The sequence below is a fragment of the Nelusetta ayraudi genome, unplaced genomic scaffold, assembly GCF_046127955.1.
Source record: "Nelusetta ayraudi isolate G7.1 ecotype Tasmania unplaced genomic scaffold, CSIRO-AGI_Nayr_v1 ptg000076l, whole genome shotgun sequence".
Taxonomy (NCBI): domain Eukaryota; kingdom Metazoa; phylum Chordata; class Actinopteri; order Tetraodontiformes; family Monacanthidae; genus Nelusetta; species Nelusetta ayraudi.
In genome coordinates, this window is record NW_027466126.1 from 1,950,001 (window position 1) to 1,970,707 (window position 20,707).

The 20,707-nt window shown below is 45.7% G+C and overlaps 1 protein-coding gene across 2 annotated transcripts in view; it reads left to right on the plus strand.

The window, feature by feature from the left end:
* The window catches only part of astn2 (astrotactin 2), a 253,967-nt gene that overhangs the window by 126,334 nt on the left and 106,926 nt on the right, over positions 1-20,707 (plus strand). For both annotated transcript variants that reach the window (XM_076043609.1, XM_076043608.1), the window contains exons 5-7: positions 13,869-13,976; positions 14,862-15,008; positions 19,206-19,373. In XM_076043609.1, coding sequence (XP_075899724.1) covers positions 13,869-13,976; positions 14,862-15,008; positions 19,206-19,373 — 423 coding nt within the window. The remainder of the gene's footprint in view (positions 1-13,868; positions 13,977-14,861; positions 15,009-19,205; positions 19,374-20,707) is intronic.

Genomic DNA, 20,707 nt, shown 5'->3' on the forward strand with positions numbered 1-20,707 from the left:
CAGGCCTTTAATCACGGGGCGATGATTAAAAACCCCGGACCGATGCTAAAAGAATGAAAAGTGAGACGAGACTCTTCCGCTTCCTCCCTCGGCCTCACTCAAGCTAATAGAGTTTTCTCTCCACTTTGTTTTGGTCGTCCCTGGAAAGTTGGAATGTCACCAGTCGATTCAGTTGGGATAAAATGGGATGATGCTGGTCCGAGGTCTTTATTCCTCCTTTTAGCTCTCGATTGACTGCCTCGTGGACCAGGCTGGCGCGGCTATGGGAGTGTAAACACTTCCTGTTATTGTGCAGTGGACAAACTTTAGCACTCTGAATAATTAATGCCTTTGGGCTAAAAATTCAACTCGATAGCCGACGTCGGGGGGAGTGCAGCGCGGCTCGGAGGATCCTCCACCGGACGGGAGGACGTTTTGGTTTGCGGCTAAGGAGAAGTGACAAGCAGCGAGCAGCAGCCAGGGCAGGCGGCGGTAATGATGTTTTAAAAGATTGGCTTGTCACTCCGCGCTCGTTCCCGAGGCCCGTTACACTCCGTCCGTCATCCCAGATCGCAGATGACCTCCGCGGGAGAGACGTGGCGATACCTGCGGTCTCTGGAGGTTAGCGCCCGGAGAGGGAGACGGTTGTGCAGGGATGGCAGATAGAGAACCAAGACTTCCATGCACACACGGCTATGATGGTGATGCAGCCAGTCCAGACTAGGAGGTCATGAGAAGTTCCCTCATATTGAGTCATTTCCACTGATATTGTGAGGCTCTCAGTGAAAAGGAGGAGAGGCAAATCAGGCTCTTCTGCCAAACATCATCACCACCATCATCCGTTTGAATCCACTGTTTCGGGTATTTAAATGTTGAGAACCTTGCTGAGAATCTAATCCTGAATAAAAGATTAGCACAGGATGATGATGATTATTATTCTGCAGCTCTTAGGTTGGCACAGAACACACTGTCAAAGAGTCACAAAACAAAAAAAAAAAAGCAAAAGACAGACTGGCAGTCAGAACTGCTGATGGTCCGCACCAGGCAGGCAACAGATTCCAACCCCGGAGAGGCAAGAGCTCCTGATTGGATGCCGCCGGCAGGGCTGCTGCCACGATGAGGGGGCCGGATGCTGCGTCGCCTGTGGTTTGCACGTTGTCAATTAACCTTGACGAAGACCCACTTAGGGCTGCCGATCACATGACCCTCGACAGATCAATGAGCCAAGGACCCCCTGCCTCAGCAAGCCACACCGAGGCAGAAAAATCTAGGCCGCCCATTCATTTCCATCCACTCCCATCTGTTGTTTTTTTTTTTTTTCGCTCTACGTGGTCCTCATCGAGCTTTCAAATGAAGTCTCTGTCTGTTCGTGCAATGGACATTCGCAGTAGCATGCAGAAAGCTCTGCTACCTTCTGTGTAGGAGCGTCCACATGTGCACTTCCGTGGCTGCTCACGCTCCTGTTTAGCCACTGCTGTCGATGCACACATACACTACTGCTTCTTTCAACTTAACAAAAATGCTGCAAAACGCTGCAAAAACACTCGCTGCCTGCACCCAGTGTTGATTAAGGGCCAGTTGAGCAAGACAGTTTAGCCGTTAATTGTATTTTCTTTTTACGGAAATAATTTGTCAAAGATCCCCAAAGAGTGTTGGATTTTTTTCACGTTGAGCTTGTTCTGGCCTGAGAGTCGATTCCTCTGAGGGCAAAGTGGACCGGAGTCGTCCCTTTTGCAGTCTTTCCTCTCAGGTCGGCGCTGTTTGCCATGAACGGCTCCATTTCACAGGATGCTTACTGGGTAGTTTTTTGTTTGTTTACCACACACACACACACACACACACACACTCACACACACACGCTGCAGCTCCTGCAGCCAGAGCCTCTGTGCCATTCATCAGCCACTGGTAATGGACACTTCAATCCGGGCCGAGTGTTCCGTAGTTGAAATTGATTCGCATTTGCATCAATGAGGGAAAACACAATCTAATATCCACTCCAAATTACACTTGCAGCTTTGTCTGCTCAGCTAAACCCTGCAACAACACCAGCAATGACTTTTTTGTTTGTTTGTGTGTTGTTATGCCACAGTCATTGCGGTTGCTTAGCCAGGCTGTGGATCATTTTTCTCTCTCTTTTTTTTTTCATACACCTCCCAGCTGTCTGCTTCACTCTGACGTGCCCTTTTCCTTTGTGCCGATGTAACTCTTTAATGTCAAAGTTACATTCCACAAACCAGTGAAACCCAGGTGATTCTCCAGGTGATGTTTCCTTTTTTGTGCTTTTTTTTTTCCTTTTGTACAACACAAAGAAAAAGCAGGTTGCGTGCACTTTGTTGACATTAAATTCAAAAGAGTCATCCGAGACGTCTGGCTGGGAGGGAAATGACGCACAAACATTTGTCTCCAGACAATTCATATTCATTCACTGCAGCTGGAGAGGACGACAGGGGGAGGTAAATGCGGCCGCTAATGGCCAATTTATGAGGGCTGCAGAGTTTGGCCAGACGTGTGAAAGTGGTAAGTAAAATAAATCACAAAAAGAGACGAGACGCGCAGGACGAACTTCTTGGGTCCGACACCTGCAGCTTTTATTTCACTCTGATCAAGACGCAGTCCCGAGATTGAGCCCCCTGTAGGGAGCAAAGAGGAGGCGACACTTGAAAGATGACTGGACGAAGCATCCGCCCGTCGCATACAAAGATGACTCTTGACCCCATAGACTTGCATGGCATTAGGGTTAGCGATAAGGCTGGAATTAGGGTTAGGGTTAGGGTTACTGCTGGAATTAGGGTTTCGGGGTTCCTCATGGGCTAGAAGCCCCACATTTGATGTGGCTGTGTCTTGAGGGATCCCGATGAACCTGCAAGTGGTCCCATGTCTCTAGGACAAAGTTGACTTTTGACCCCATAGACTTGCATGGCATTAGGGCAGTGGTTCTCAAACTTTCTCTGTCATGAAAATTTTTCATGCCCAACATTTCATGAAACAACATAAATGTGCAAATAATGTTTTACCTCTGGCACACCATTGTTTGTGATATCAAAACCAACATTCTTTTTTTTTTTTATCATGAACGTTCATTTCACATTTCTCTTCATTCATGAAATCAATTGTTTTGTACAACTAACACATTTAGCAAATCACTCTTTGTGACATCAAATCCTGAACATTACTTTTCAAACAAGAATACTCAAATCACTTTTTTTGGCAAACCACTTTTGTAACAACGAGCAGCGTTTTTCTTAGCTACAACCTACTGAACACTTTTTGTTAATTGTTCAGCCGTGAGAAAAGTTCCGACGTGAAAACATTAGTTCCCCCGGGCGCCCCGTCTCCCTCCCGCCCGGTGTTTCGCACCCCCTCATACGTGACTCTGCGCCCCCCAGGAGCATGTATACCACTTTGAGAAACACTGGGCTACATGCTCTGTTTTACGCTCTGTGTAGTGTCCTCAACCCTGTCTGAATGCTCTTCAATACTAAGAAAAGAAGATGTTATTCCTTTCATAATTGCAACTCAAACCACTTTACAACGTGGAAAAAGAAACATTTTAAAGATGTTAAAGACTGAAATTAAAAAAAAAAAAAAAACATTTCAACATTTCAGGCCTTCTCAGCCGAGGTCAGCTATTCATCTTCCTTCATAAGCTGCCTGGACTGATTTTTATTGTTTGCCAACCTGTTTTAAATTTCAGAAAAGCTTTCTAATAATAATAATAATAAGAATAACCTTGTCTTACACCCTCATGAATAAGCAACAGAGTTGAGGAATTTTTCATGACAAATCGATCCGCCGTCGTGCGTACACACCTCTGGCTACGGCTAACAAAGCCTGCCTCAGCCGGTCGGTCGGCCATGAGGAGCATGAGAAAAAAAAAGGGGGGGGGGCGCTTCCCTCTCTGCTGCTCTGTTGTCAGTGACCTTCCCAATTAGCCATCCTCGCGGCTCCTGCGCGACTCATTTTCTAATGGCATGTGAAGTTTGCGGGGCTCATGCGGCCCCCCCCCCCCCGCCCAACCACCCCTATGTTTTGATCTCGCCGCAGCGTTCCATTACAATGAGAGTCTCGCTCTGAAGCCCCGTCCTTTTGTAGTCTAATAGCCCTCCGGACAGGCTCTTTTCCTGCTCTGTGAACAGCGATGATGATCAGGAGACGACACGCTGCGCTCTGCTGCCGCCCCCCCTCCTTTGCTTCTGAAGTGGCACCAGAGCTGCTGGTTTCACGCTTATATGTTAACTTTTGTCACAACACTTACTTCTCCCCTCTAGTAGTGCCCCCTGTTGGCCATTGTGGGTGCTATAACCGCTAGAAATGGACTCGGCGGCCGCTACGTCGTTATTCCTCCCCTGGATGATTGATTTGTTTGTTTTTTTTACCATTGTGTGTGTGCGCGCACACACTTTCCCGTTTAAACAAAGTGTTTCCAAAACCCCGTTTTAGGCCTGCTGTTTTCGTGTCTCTCCATATTATCAGTGTTACGACGAAACCTACAATTGCAGAAAAAACGATGGGGCCTCTGACCGATGACTATTTTTTCCACCTGGAGGCTCTGCACGGATACTGTTGTTTTAAATAACAACTTGGCCGCTGGCATTATTTCTGCCTCTTTTTCGCGAAGAGGAAACAAGAAAGCAAGAAATTAATTACGGCGCCTCGAACTGAGCCGCGCAGCAAGACCCTCTCAAGAACTCCCGTCGCTCTGCTGTTCAGCAGAAATTGAGCCAAATCGGAGCCGCGCGGTGGTTGTGTACCTCAAAATTATGGCAGAAAAATCAATTTCGTGACCCATTGACTTGCAACAGCCACGTGAGACTCCCCACGTTTCCCTCCGACAGCGGCTCGCTTGCTGCCTTCCGGCGTCCCATCGCGGCCGGGAGGCGTCGGTGTGGTCGTGTCACACGGTGTTGGTATGTCACGTGTCCTCAAAGGGAGGGAGGGAGAGAGGGTGGCGGGCGGGCGGGCGGGCGACCCGACCCGACCCGACCCGACCAGGTGTGGTGCCAGAGGCCCTTGTTACGAGTCAATGAATCGCTCACACGGATTTGGAAACGAGACGTTGAGCCAGTAAATTCCCTTAGTGTCACTTTTAAAATTCTCAATAAATCTCAATAAAAATCAATCAGAGACCCTCCAGAGGAATATTGCACTATAAAAAAATAAAAAAAAAAACCTTGCCGCCGGTCGAGAGCCAACCGCTCTGCCCGTTTATGCGACGCGCTGGAAAAGTTGCTTGTGGCCTCATTTGCGAGCCCCCCACCCCCCCGCTGGGGTGTTGATGTATTTCCATGCGGCGGTCCAGTAGCTAGTGGCCGTGTTTTGATGTGTCACGCCAAATACTTTGGCTCATTAGGGCGAGGATAACCTCATGGTTGTTATCCCGTCTTTCTCCTGTTTAATTGATGCTTTGAAGTAGCACATGAAAGAAGTCGGCTAATTCGCTGTGTGTGGCTGCGTGCGCGCGTGCGTGTGTGCGCGTGCACGTGTCTTTCCGCGGCGGCTGAATTCGTTCCAGGCTTAGCTTCACTTTCAGCAGTCCTCCGTCTTTGGTGCGGACAAAACACGGTGATTACAGCTGCGGGTCTGCAGCCACGGGGCTCCTCGCCAACAGGCCAAACAGCTGATCGACTGCCAAGTCAGAGCAGTGTGTGTGTGTGTGTGTGTGTGTGTGTGTGTGTGTGTGTGTGTGTGTGTGTGTGTGTGTGTGTGTGTGTGTGTGTGTGTGTGTGTGTTATTTATTTAGGACCAGGAGGGACGTAGAATAAATTTCACCGCTCCTCCGTGCAAAATGACGAGCACTCTGATCAGCCACGGCTGCTGAAGTTGTCTGAAGACTCTGCTTCTGGTGTTGGAGAGGACATTGTAGATTCCGCTCAGCAAAGTGCATGTTTGTCATCAGACTTTCCAGATTATTTTCATCGTGCCCCCCCCCCAAACGAAATGAAAATCAATATGAGTGGGATGAGGCCCCGCTTTAATCCCAGACATTCATCCTGCTCTGTGAGCCACCGCCCCTCCCCCGCCCGGAGAAACGCTCCGGACACTGTCAGTGACTTTGCGCCTGTGAACTTCACTCAGTTCTGCCTTTAAACCTCGGCCCTGGCTATTTCTGAGCGCGCGTGCGTGATTTCTGGCAGCGGGCGGACCAGAAGAGGGGCGGCTGGAACGGACGTGCACGCTCGCCTTCAACTCGGGATGCGCGGACAGAGGGAGAAATATATTTTGTGGGTCACCTGACGCGCAGACACTTGAAAGGGGCGACTGTGCGGCGGCGGTTATCCTCCGTCACAGCCAGCCGAGCTGGCTTGATGAGTTCCAGCAGCAGCTTATGAACTTATCCTCTGGTTCCTGTTGTTTAAAGGTCGCACAATGACTTTTAGCCGCTTTGGCTTGGAGCTGAAGTGGGCGAACTGCCGTCTTTCTTCCCCCCTTCAACTCACATGCTGCTTCACCTTTCAACCTGCCAGTCTGTAATGGAAAAGACTGTCAAGGTTTGGCTATTTAATGGTTATGATTTTTTTTTATTGGAAAAAAGTATTTATTGATAAAAGTGTGAAATAAGCACTGAAGAACCAAAAGATGAAGGTAGATGGCAACTATTGTGTGCCCAATTGGGCATTTCTGCAAAGTTAACCCCTTTGTGATGTCAAAATGGGCAATGATGCCCCTCCCAGCTTGTAGCTGCTTTCTTTATCTTCTGCCAAATGTGTGCAAGGTCCAAACACAATTGTCTCTGAGCAGGAAGCTAAAGTTAAAGCTCCCATTTGGAAGTTTTTATTTCATTTTTTTTTTGTTTGTTTGTTTTTTGCTGGATACTGTAAACAGAGGGCTACATATGCGGCAGTAGTCTTTAAAAAAAAGTTGTTCCCATGCTCAGGCCGATAGTTTCACTTGACTTGTTCTGGCTGAGTTAGTTTGCAGTGGACTGGTCCAGGTCAGTGCCGCACATTAGCATGGAGCCGATGTCCAGTGTGAGAGATATTTGGGCCTTGTACAAATCCATTTTTTTCCTCCGTCTCTCTCCAGATCCCTGATGCATTATTTTATTATTAGAATCACTTTTTCATAAGACTGACCCTGAAGTGGGAGTACATGTCTCCAAAGATTTCCAAAAAGTCACAGCAGAGACTGGATATTAAAATGAGGCCACCTCACTTCCAACCTTCCTGCTGCAGCTGCCTCCTTTGTCTCTTTTCTTCTCGGCCCAGCTACAGCAAAATTATTGTACAACGCCATGAGATGAGTTATCTGTGGCTGGAATTGCACTTCTCTGACCTTTTAACTTCCTCCCTGTCAGAAAATAACGCACTCTCCGGAAGCAAGATCCCTTTTCTTTGCTGTTGTCTGAAACCAAGTGCGGTCGTCTCAAAGCCTGTTTACTTTGCTCTGAACGCCAAAAAAAAAACGAGCTTTTATCATTTTACTTATTGATTTTTGGATTATTTTTTTTTCTCCCCCCCTTCTCTCTAACATAATAGTTGGACAGTCACCGAGTGGCTGCAGAGCTTCTAAACAGAAGCTTATGAGGTATAAAAAAAAAAAAAAAAAGACAGAGAGAGAGAAAAAAAAATCTGTCTTGCCAATTGAATGTTCCTCAAATCGCCTGGATTGCTTTGGTAAGTCGGGGGAAACGTCCTCGAAAAATGTTTGCAAAGTGGAACGTCCTTTGCCTGTATCATTTAGAAACATTCAATAATTAACTTTAGTGGAGCAACTTAGCAACAATTTTCAAAGCTTCCTGTCAGTGCAAAAGAGCAAAATAAAAGAAAAAACATCTTATGCAGGGTATTTTTTTTATATATTTTTTTTTTTGTTGGGGGGGGCGTTATTGTATTAACTTGAAGTCCCTCTTGTTGCGATCAGAGCGTGGCTGCGGCAGCGAACATGCTAATCCCTTTAGCAGCAGATTGCTGGCGTTCCCGCCCTGCACAACTGCAGCGATGCTGATTGCGAACAGCCTGCTTGATGGATGTGAACAGGTGCAACTTGCTTTCCCAGTGATTGCGGCGCTACTCTAGCACATAGCTCTGCTGACCTCCTCCCTGCCTTTGCCTCCTGCGCAGCGGCGCCTAATAACGGCCGCAAAAACAACTGATAACCCGACGCCAGGAGCCATCGCATTTGAAATTAGCCCCTAACAGCCTCGTCGCAACCTTCCCAAGCAATCCCCGCCTCTAATGTCCCGGAGTGTTCTCCATGTATGCCTGCTTATTACCTCCAAATTGGCAGCGCCAGGGCTCCTCGCAGCAGAGACACAATAACAAATATTGAGGTGAGCCTCACTCCGACACCGGAGCCAAGTGGCGTCTTGTTCAGCCGCCCACTTTCCAGGTCGTCTCTCTTTGTCTTCCCTATAGCAGCGAGAGAGTCATCCTTTTTTTATTATTATTATTTGGAATATACATTGGCGGGATTTAGTATCATGCCGCCTGTGATTTTTAAGTTTCTGAATTGCCGGGTTTGTTGTTGTCATAGAGTGCGATAAGGAAGACGCTTGTTTGACATTTTGTTTTCTTTACTACTGCTGGCGTGCACGGCAGTTTGCGATCAGCAGCTGGTCAGATAGGTGCGACACCTGGTGGCAGCCCATCATCGGGCAGTTTGTGCTTGGAAAGATACAGGAAGAGCAGCACGCAACTCTGCGATTACACTTCACGATTCCTTTTTTTTCCTTGGTAAGCGTATTGATGCTGTTTTTTTTTGTTTTTTTTTTTTTTTTATGCACTATGGTGCAGTCTGGTTACAGAAAACCCTCAGGCCGTACTTTTGCTTTTTCTAGTCAGTGCTTTTTACACTCTTGTTTGCCTGTTATTTAAAAACAGTCTCATACCACATAGTACTGCAGTCTGACAGCTTTGGAAGTGTCGGATGCAGCGAGGACTCAGCTACTTACAGTCAGCGTTTTAATAAATGCAGCCAAGTCGTGAACTTTATTCCTTTCAGCCCACATGCATTTTCTATTTTTTTTTGCCTCACATACACCATAAATACTGTGACTTCTCAAATTTGCCCACACGGCCTCTCCGAAGCTGTCTGCTGCATTACAAATGTCAAATTTGCATGCAGTCAATTTTGTGTGGACGTCCACGTCTGTTCGCATCGATTCCGAGTTGTTAGAGTTCAACTCAGCTGCTGCGTCCAGCTGGGCCGTCACGTGACCGGCGGTCACTGAGCCTCGCGGGAGTCGAGCCGTAGCTACTCGCAAGTTGTTGGAGTCGCGGGTCAAGCTGGAGTTACCGTAGGCACGAGTGCACGATGCAAATGAGATGACTGATGAGTCAGCCACAGGACGGTATCACTGTCTGGCTTTGCGTCTCATGCACATTTCTTAGCATAGCATGTAGATGTATACATACACAAAGTAATGGAAACAACAACAACAAAAAACGTTTTTATACCCTTCTTGTCAAGTAAGCGAACAATAATGGAGTCACGCCACCGCTTGTTGTGCTGACAACATCCCTCTGGTTTCGCTGTAACAAGCAGCAACTTGGCTGGTTGCACCAACAGGGGCAAGTGCATGTTGACCAATGAGGAAAGCAAAAGTTTCCTTGGTCCCATCTATGAAAAAAATAACAGTGATACTGCCATCTGTTGGCAACAGTTTTTAAGTTTATCATGAATAAACCGTTTTAAAGCCACTGTCTGTAATTCCCCCTTTTCCCCACTTATCGCACGCTGTTCTTATATTAGTGGACATCACATTGAGTAATTTAAAGCTGTGCATTTGTTGCCTCTGCCTGGAGTGTCGCCCTGAAATCTCGACACGCTTCATGAGTAAATTTTCAATCTGCACCAAGGGCTCAGTGCCTGCTTACAGACATTCTTCCGCTCATTATTTTCTGTTCTGAAAGGTCAAATGAAAAATTAAAAAAAGTGTGTGTGTGTGTGTGTGTGTGTGTGTGTATGTGTGCGCGAGTGTGTGTGTGTGTGTGTGTGTGTGAACTGCACTCCAAGCTGCACAAGTTCTTCAGATGGCTGAGAAAAAGCCCCCAGTGATTTTCGGTCTCTTGCTACTTAACTCCCTCTGAGACCTTAAAATAGAAGGTAGACTATTCTTTTTTTTGTTGAATAATAGGATGGTTAATCAGGAAGAATCGTCACTCTGCTGTACCAAGCACACATCGAGCCGTTTTTTGTCCCCACCCATGATTGCTACAGCACAGCGTCATCTGCGTAGAGTCGATTTTTCTTCTTGGGACTTTGAAACGTCCCTCCTTCTTCGGGTCAGGCCAACTCACCGGCTGACTTTGGCAGAAGGTATTTACGCCTGCTTGCTCCCTCACTCTCTCAACTTTAATTCCAGCATTTTTTAGGAGTTTAAGGTCCATTAGGTTTTCCCGGCGAGCAGCATTTTTTCCAGTTCTAGGGTTGAAATACAGAAGGTCCTGGCACACCCGCGGCTCCACACAGGAGGCGCTCAGCTTTTACTGTTCTGATTAAATCACCTCGTTGCTGTAGCTCGCCACCTCCCCATAACCGTTCATCATTCTCATTAAAGGAGGAGTATTGGAGACGAAGTCCACTCTCCCTTCTCCTCCTCCTCCTCCTCCTCTTTCTCCTCCTGTCTCACAGTCAAGAGGCAGCACAGCAGCCGCTCACTCTGCCTCACTCTTCCCCCGCACCCTGTTTTACACCAGATCTTTCATGTTAAGTGTTTGCAGCATCTCATTCTTAGCCGGCAGTAGCTTGCATAAACAGGAGCCGCTTTCTCTTTCTGCTAGAGACAATTATCCAAAAGGACGAAGAGGGGAGAGAGAGAGTGAGAGAGACAGGTCGGGTGTATATTACAATCCTCTCACGCTTTTCCGTGTCACATTTGCATTTTGACAATCCTGCCTCATTTCATTACCCAAGAAAAATCTCACTTTTAATTTCACTGTAATCCAGGTGGGCCATTTCCAAGATTAACCAATGTATCTCTTACTAAATCGTCCTAGTAAATCATGTGGTGACATCTTTCGAAAAGAAGCGACCGGTAATTATTTTAGCGTGAATTAGGTCATGGTTGTTAATAAATTAAGTCATTTTATGCAGGTTACAGGCTTCTGGTTGAGCTTTTCAGTGTCTGTGTGTTCCTTTCTGAATTGGGATGTCCGGTGTGAAAAAGTGTCTCTGAGGCCAAATTGCCTCACACTTTTATTGTATTTTCCTTAGCAGAGAGGGGGGTGAGGTGTGGGTTCTCATTCCATTGTCTCCAGCCGGTATTAAAAAGATTACTTCGCCAATGCCTTATTTGATCCGTGCCAGTCTTTATTGACCTCCCAGACTGAGCCGCTGGAACGGTGGACCACTCTTGAGCAGGTATCACTCTCCCGAGCTTTCTCTCTGTTGGAGGATAATAGCTCCATCTGTGGCTGACCGGAGTTCCCGAGGCCTAGGATTGGTTAGGTCGCCACTTCCAGACAGTCTGGTTGATCTTCCACTTCTGCTCCTGTATTTCCCTGGTTAGCGGCTCCGCGTCTGTCTCCTCTGAACTCAGAGGTCTGAAGTGCTGAAGTCAGCCAATCATTCAGCGACACCTGGTTTCCCGACTTATGGTGCGTTTTATTTTGAACTCTCGCTCTCACGGTGCTGAGACGTTATCGTGTTTAGGAAGTGAAATCGAGTTTTTCACGATGGCCAAACCAGGTGGCGACGCTGAGCCGCATTGACCGCCCACATTTTTCATCAGCCGCCCTGTTTTTTTGTAAATATGTTTCCGTCGGGCTCAGTGTTTTCTGCCTCCATACGCCGCCACTGCCGCCTCTCTGGGTTTGTTCGAACACGATGCATAAATTCCGAAGCAATTTTACACCACATTACCTCTGCTTGGAATATGGCCGGGACCCTTCTCCCGCTCCACATCCAACTCGGCTGCCGACCTGTTTAAGTGCAGCCAAGCAAAAGAGCGACTCCTGGCTTCCCAGATGCTCTTTCTACATCAGGGTTTTTTAATCACATTTAGGTTTTATTAAATTTCACTGAACTACAACGTAATGTCTCCCCGGCGAGGGAGGAATTGCACCTGCACCTCCCTGAATTCCAGCTTGGAAAAATTGCTTGGCACCAAGTGGAACAAATGCACCTCTAAAATCAAATCTGGAGGAAGGAGGAAGTGAAGAGCCCGTTAGCAAAGATACTTTCATAATGATAATAATTGTAATGATAGAAACATCCACCCACTCAACATGTCTTACTCAAGTTAAGTACTGTATGCAACAGCCCCAAAATAAACTATATTTTATGTATTTTATCAATTTTCTGCCTCGAGTATAACAAGTTTTTCTTGGGAAAGTTTAAGCTTTGAATGGTCTTGACCCCTGAAACTTGTCCACACCCTCCAGATATCAGATATCATATCTCCATGATAACCAACAAAGGTCTCAAATTGGTCCCAAAAGGTGAAAAAAAAAAAAAAAAAAACTTTGTCATAAGCAGTACAAGTTTTTGGTGGAACGTAAACTTTCTGGTCTTTTTTTCTAATATTTTCTGATGTTATTCCATCTGTTGCCTGTTGTTTACCTCGCAATTAAATGGAAATCCAAGTTTGTTTCGAAAGAGATGTACCAATGTTTCTTTTTTATTTATTTGAATAGGAGGCAATGCAAATACATCATGTTAGCAAGAGAAAGAGCAGGGAGAAAACATCACATTCTGAATCTGATGATTTGCAAAACCAGAAGCGCCTTTTGTTTGGGCGACAACAACAACAAAAAACATAAAAAGAAAAATAATACTTGGGTGAAGTAAAAAAAAAGAAAAAAAATTAAAAAAAAATACAGATGCTGCGCAAAGAGACTCTCGTCGACGTGGAAAATCACTTTTCTTAATCATTTTTTCTCTATTCAGACGCTCAGCGGCAGCTGAAGAAAGACATCGATTCTCCCCACAGTGTTTTATCCCCCCGTTAAATCCTGGCAGATTAAAGAGTGCAAATAATCACGATCCCTGCTGCCTTCCAAAGTAGTCGTCGCTGTGTCTGCCGAGAAATCAGGATTTGTTATCGCCGATGAGTCAATAAGGGTTTGAATTCTTCGATGAAGGGTTGGACCCTCATGCCTGACCTTTGAAATTAACTTTAGAACTGATCGAGGATGCCAGCGCATGTTCTTCTTCTTTCCTCTTTTAAACTTTATTTGTGACTTCATTGTGGCAGTTAGACCCTTTGTGGCGCCATCGCTGACCCAAAACGAGACTGTTGTTGTTGTTGTTGTGGTTTTTAAATGTCAAAGTGGTGCTTCAGCACAAACAACACATCTTATCTCTCAGAGCCATTGCTCCTTTCCTTCCTCCCCCTCCTCTCAGTCTTACCTAAGCACGCATGGACGAACACGCTCTGGGGACGCGACCCAGTTTGATTAGCAAATTGATCTCCGGAGACTCGCTAATGATGGACAAATAACCGACAGCTGCAAATGAGGAAAAAAAATAAAAAGATCAGAGACGGAGAGCAGAAAGTCTCGCTTCATCGACTGCGCAGTCATGGCCTGATTTATTTATTTTGCTATCAAATGACTCTTTAATATGAGGATCACTGTTCTTCCTCTGACTCGCACAAACAACTCTCAGACACAAACAAACTTTTGCTGTTGGGTGTTTCTGCTTTCAGGTTCATTGGGATGAATAGGACGAACAAAAACAAAAAGAAAGAGCAAGGAAGTTTATATTAGGGCCACTACAGTAGTTAGTATTCTGTTTTAATATTAGTCCAAACAACTGCGGGACATGAGGGAAATTAGCAACCCCTCCGCCCTCCCACACTCCCACCACTGTGACAAGCTGGTGGGTTGATGGTTGGAAGTCCGGATCATGCGAGAGGTGCAAGTGGAGCTTTGATTTGATTTAATTTATTTTTGACTGAAATCAAAAATGTAATTTTCAATCATTTTTCCTTTCGTCCTCAATCCCAGCGACCGGGGGCGTGTTTGGACCTCAAGGAGAATCCGGGTCGGAGCCGGAAGACGACGGCCAGATGAAGTTCTACACAGAGCAGCACAGAGGGCGGCGGCGCAGCAAAGGTACGTCCTCTCACGCTGCTGCCAGGTGATTGGTCGGTGTTGAGTGCACATCTTCGCACACTTATCTCCTCCTCCTCCTCCTCCTCCTCCCCCTGCCCTGCCCTGCTCCGCCATGTGACTCGGCAGCGGCGACAGCAGCGTTGCAGAAATTCAAACCCCTGGTGCTGGAGAAAAGAAAACACAAAACTGCAATCAATTTTATGGCCGCTGCAAAAAAATGATTCAGTCAGTGTTGATGACCAAATGTTTCCAAATGTGAAGTATCCGCTGCGATAAATATGAGAAAATAATGATAATGATCAACAAGATCATGTTTTTTGTTGATTCACATCTTTTTTCTTACTATGGTGACATTTTCTGTGTGTGTGTGTGACGAGGAGACAGGAGGAGGACGAGGGCTTGCTTTGATTTAACACACTATGTCCACTCAGTAGGCTTTTAAAGTAATTGATGGAGCCTTTTCACCAACCCGACGACATCGGCCACGCCCCCAAAAACAATCAGCCGCTCTGCTGCTGCTGTTGTCGTCACCGTCAAAGTTCTCACCCGTGGCTTTGCACTACAGAACGGCCGCAGTAGCCAACAAACTTCCGCTGCAAACTAAGAGAAAAAGTGCATCAGGCTTCCAATCAGTGTTTCACCTTTTTCTCGCGTGGGTCAATCTTGAACCGGGGTTAAATTCATAAATCAGGGGCGGAATTGAACGGCGCCCTCTGGAGGGGTTGAGGGAAGCAGCGCGGGAACAGAGCGAGTTTGCGTGCTACGTTTTTTGGGCCGCATTGCGCCGTCGGCTCTCATTCAAACGCCGCCTGGCAAGGATCCCAAATGCAAGAGTTTCACACCTCCGCCTGTGTTTTCTCCCACTCCCTCGCTTCCTTCCTCCAGGCCACCTCAACAGTCCGCTGAACAAGGTCACCCTGACTTTGATCACCATCAGCACGTGTGTCATTGCCATCGTCTATGCAACACAGGACTCGTGCCCTCTCTCCGTCAAGGTCACCCTCCACGTGCCGGAGCATTTCGTCGCAGATGGTGAGTGGAACGCCTTGAGAAATGTCAAAAGAATCAATATTTCCTCGCCTTATTTTTTTCAATTTTTTTTCCCTTTGTTTATTTCTTCTGGTTTGGACTCGGATGTTACCGAAACAATGTCCAAAGGCGCTGTTTGTTTTATTTCTTTATTTTCTCCCCCAAACCCTGTCAATGGTGTTTACATCGATTGACAGAAGGGTCAGCAAAGCAAAATAAAATGCCGAAGAGACATAAAAACCCTTTAAAAAATAAAACCTTCCAGCTCGCTCTCCTCCGATCACCTTACCTCGCGTTTTCTCCCAACAGCAACTTTCTTCTTTGTCTTCCACAACTGTGATTGATTGTTATTGTCCTCCAAGCTAGACGTTTGGTGCTTGACTCCAGAGCGAGCACCCGCTAACGCTGCTCTAATTGCTATTAAGAGGTAAAGAATATTAAGATTTATCTACTTTGACGCCAGGAAGCGGCAGGTTCAGCGCGCCTCATCTGTTTCACTTTAGTCTGAATCTAGTGAGTGGATCAGGTTAAATCTCTCACCCGAAAAATTAAAAAGAGTTTTTTTCTTATTTTTACATCCAAACGCAAAAAATAGACTAAAAAACTCACTTGCCTTTCTGTCGAAAACCTTAAAGCAACATATTCAAGGTTTATTTTGTATGTTAGTGTTGAGGAACTTTGTAACAACCTTCATGCACTTCAGTCAGAAAAGTACCTCAAGGTTTCAGGATCTTGTGTGCAAAGAAAATGGAAAAAAAATAAAAAAATAAAAAAAAACAGGAAACAAAATCCTTTCTTTAAGTTCAGACTGGAGCGGGGAAAGTTAAGGCTGTCGCTCTTATTAAATATGTAAACTTTAGTTTCCTGCTACAGACGCGCCCGGTCTGCCTTTCAATTTATTTTGATTGCAGTGAATTGGGTTAGTGTGAGGAGGAGCAAAAAAAAAAAAAAAAAACACAGTGTAAACTTGAGTGTCTGGAGGAACTATTACCAGAAAGAATTCAGGGAAGTAGGCCAAGAGGCAATTCAGCCAATGACGGCGAAGCTTCTGAAAGTTCCTCAGCCACACGTCAGTTCCGCAGCAACTTTGGCCACACGCAGGTATAAACCAGTAAAAGACATTCTGAGTTACCGGAAAACAACTACCGGTACTCACCTTTAATTATATATATATATATATATATATATTTTTTTTTTTTTCAGAAAAAAAAAGTCAGTCACAAATCATTGTGCTTCTTGTCCTACATGTAACTTGCAAGAAAAAAACAATCACAGCTTATTAACAGAAACATTTATAGATACTTTTCTTATTGGGTAAAAGTTACACAGAAATTGAAAACATCCCTCAAAAAAAAAAATGTTGCATTGCATTAATCCCTGAACTGCAAGATGCCTTGACAGCTGATGGAAGGTTGTGAATTTGGGTTGCGTGCACCGGCCGGCCAGTCTTGGCTGTGCACCGCTAACGAGGCAGCGTTTCTTCTCTGGTTCCGCCGTTGATTTGGCTGACCCTGTAACCCGACGGCAAGACTGAAACTTGGAGCGTATACAGAAAGACGGAGAGAAAGCGTCTGGGATTCTCCACGGACGGCTGCGATAGCCAAAAACAAACAGAATATTCTGTCTGGTCTTCGGGGTCATGCGCTCGAGCTCCATTCTGCCCTTTGGATGAACCAGCTGGAATGGGTTGTGGAGGTGGGGGGTGTGGGGGACATTTTTAAGGTAATATTTAACCAGTGATTTTATGCAAACACTCAAAAATGTCACGTTTCCCTGCTGCAAGTCACGGAAATGTATTAAAATAATCATAAATCTCAAGTTTGTGGCTTTTGGGGATAATTCCAGGGATTCCGGGGCAACTCACAAATGCACAGCCATGATGTTACAACGCTACCTTGCATTCCCACATTCTCAGAATCTGCAGATATTAAATCAATATATTTGCAACAATCTTCAGCCTAATAAAACACAATGATGTACATTTATGTGCATGCACGCTGCTGAACTTCCACAGAACCATCTTGGAAAACCATGGTAAAAATGCTGTTAGCCGGACCTGACCGGACCAATTAGCATCCGGTAAATGCAAATCGGCAGCAGCTATAAGTTGGCTTTTGGTCCACGAAGAACAGGAAGTGGCTTCAAACTTACAAAACCAGCAGCAGCAGGAGCAGCAGCTGGGGTGTGAATTCCAACTGTGTCCAATTTGTTTGAATTTGTGGCAGAAACGCACATTACGAAAGGAGAAAGTTTTACTGTTTGAAGAGAACAACGGGTCACAGCGTGCGGACCTGTTTTGTTTTTGTCGTTTTTTCCTTTCTTGTTCTGTTTTGTTCCGCCGACAACTTGCTCGTGCTGGAAATTGGCAGTGGGCAAACAGACACCTGAGGGGGAGCGAACGCGGCGACCAAGGCAGCTTAAGCTGCCGTTCTGGCAGGTGCACCATCGACAGGCAGGCGGTCAGAGCAAACACAGCCAAATCCCACAAACAAACACAGGCGGCAAATACGAAAATACTTACAAGCCGAGGATAAATAGAGGAAGTGGGGTTGGGAGGGAGAAAGAAAGAAGGAAGGAAAGAAAGGAAGAAAGAAAGCGGTTGCGGTGCTGTAACCCTCGTCCTGTGAGAACAGACAGAGCTCTGTGCTGGGAACCAGTGGAGAGACTTTCTAGCTGTCTTCACAATGCTATAATATATTATTTGCAACAATCCAGCTGCAGCCTTCATGAGATTTAGATTAAAACAGAGAAACACAAAAAATATAATAATAATAATAATAATATTACAGCACTTTTGCTGCATTTTTATTATCATGGCCACAGTTTGGCAGATTTTGGCAGATGTGGAAATTCTCCTCAGCTCTCTGGAACCAGCAGGGAGGGGGTTAATCTGACAAAACCTTTTTTTTTTTTCTTTTCCCCCCATTCCCTCCTGGTCTTCTGCTCACAACCTCATTGAAAATATAAATAAATAGAGATGGCAAGAAAGAAAGAGAGAGAGAGTGAGAGCGGCAAGCAATCGGTGATGTTTTTACTGCTCTGGAGGGGTTTTCTTCTCAGGTCCTTAAAAGAAAAAAAACAAACAAAAAAACCAACACATAATCTTACAATTGCCGCCTCGCTGTGTGAGCCCGAGCCATCCCATTCCTCCACTCTCGCAGCAAATGAGGGCTATTGGCCGTCCTCAGTGGCAAAATGGGCTCGTATAGACGGTGCACTTTTTCTTTCTTTTTTTAATTCTGCTCTGGGAGCTGCTTTTTAAGGGATCCCTTCTGAGAAATTGTTGTTGTGTGATTTTAAAAAAAAAATGAAAAAAAAAGTGAATCCTGGACGATTCCTTCTTCAAGAGCGACTCAATCACTGGTGTCTTTTCCATTAGACTGCTCATTATTTACCCTCCAAAACCCCCATTGAAATTTCAGACCCAGCACTCGGAAACAGGTAGCGCTGTGTTCACTTAACCAACTTGTGCCGCTTCCAAAGGAGGAAATAAATGTAGAAGGAACCGTATGACTTGTTTTCCCCCCTTCACTTTTCTCAAATATCTTTTTAAATTCAGATTTGCCTTTTCATTTGCCACAATTTTTTTTAACTCCCAAATTAGATATTTTTGCATGTGAGCTATTATGATACATATATACTCCTAGTGTAACGTGAATTTGCTGTTGTTGTTGTTGCCGAGCTGCTGCAGCTGCACAAAACCTGGCTTGCCCTCACCGCCTGTTTGCGCTCGAGGCCTTAAACACAACGTCCGTGTTAGCGTCTCCGTGCACGGCGGTCAGCAGCAGCAGCAGCAGGAGCAGCAGCAGGAGCGGCACAATCTCCCCACGGCTCCCCGGCAGGAAGAAAAAGTCATTGGCATCAATTAGGAATAATCTTGTTCAGTGATCTGAGCTTAACAACTGGTCAGGGAGCACTAAGGGAAGAGCGGTAAAGGAGCATGGACGAGCTTCGCCACTCCTTCGCAGATTGACTACAACTCTTTGGCGACTTCCAGCCGCAATTACCAGCGAAATCCCACCAGTGCAGAGATTATAGCCCCTGATTTCCTTGTTTAACTTCCCGCTGCTCCGGCAGGTAATTGAAACCACAGTAAAAAAAAACAAAACAAAAGAAAAAGTAAAGAATTAGCCGCCACCAGGGTGACCTGCAGGATGAGGAGGTTTCCAGAAGTTGACTTCCGCCCACTCTGTTTTTTAGGAAGCAGCTTTGTGGTGAGCATGGGCAGCTTCCTGGACGTGTCCAACTGGCTCAACCCGGCCAAACTCACCCTCTACTACCAGACCAACTCGTCCACCCAGTGGCTGCAGGACTTCTGCGGCCAGCGGGCCACCGAGGCCTGCGAGCAGCTATGCGACGAGGAGACGGGTGAGTCCGTGCATGTGACACCTCGCGTGCATGTTGAACATGGCGACTGGTCCCGGCCTGATATCCATATACGGTTCAGATGAAGATGTCTATTAAATTGAATTAATTTAGGCATATATTAAAAATGGAATAGTTTTTCCTAAATTGCCCATTTTGAATTTGAGCGATTGGCTTCACTGTCTGAGTTTTTGGTTATTTTGAAACCAAAAGATTCCATATATGGACATGTGGGTGGTACCACAGGTGGGCAGTGATTGGAGCATCCCCTGACCACCTGCTGGTAAGCCACCTACACAGGATCTGAGAGGTATGTCACAGCAATACTGATAAATTCTTGTGCAGTCTCCTTGCTTTTTTTTATTTTTTTTTTTTTAAAGGCAATTAAAGTTTCTTAGGGACTCACGGCAAGCGGCGTTTCCCGCCATGGCGTTTAAACAGGAATAAGAAGGAGGAAATGCCGCCGTTTGAGCCTCTTTTATGTTGATATAATTGTAAGGAATGCAGCCGCCGTCGCCATGAAAGGACGGGACGCCTCTGTTTACCTCACATTCGCCTTCACAACTCCTCAGTTCCTGAATCGGAACGGAGTCAAAGACTGTCGCAGCAGAGCGACAGAGGAACAGTCGTCAGTTGCAAGGCTTTGAGTCTCGATGCTATTAGTTGCTACGTATAAAATAGATTCATGTTTTTTTATTGCAAACTGCTCGGTAATTATTTGTATCACTGCATGGAAAATTATACGCTATTAGATGAGCCTTTAGATGAGTCTTTATTTCAGCGGATGGGTTATTCACACAGCAGAGCTTATCTGCTGTCCGCTTTTCAAAAAGTTGCAGTTTTGTTTTCATCATGAGCTGGGGAAAAAAAAAAGTTTTTGGACTTTGCAGCTCTCTTTCCTTACCTGTTTATGCTGGAGCTTGTGTGCTGTTTCAAAGTTGTTCATCAAAGTGCTAATGATGCTAATAGTGTTTCTCCTCAGAGCAGAATGGCTTTTAGCCTACTTTTGCATCTAATTAGTTAGCAAAGTGTTACTTTTTTTGCAAAATTACGGAGCCCAAGCGGGGACATGAGGACATCAAGGTCAATGTTCTTCTGGATCAGTTCAGTAGCCATCGGGATAGCTTAGCTTCAAGAGGCATTGTGGAACCACAACAACCTAACTGACCCCGAAGAACATTTCCCCCACTACGGAGTTCCCAAGGGGACAATCACGTCGGGGAAAAAATCTGTACTGATCTCAGGATCCTGCCTTAGCTGTCTTAGAATCCCGAGATAGCTAAGTCGGGCTCCTGACTTAGTTATCTCAGGATCCAGAGATGAGTACAGATTTTGTT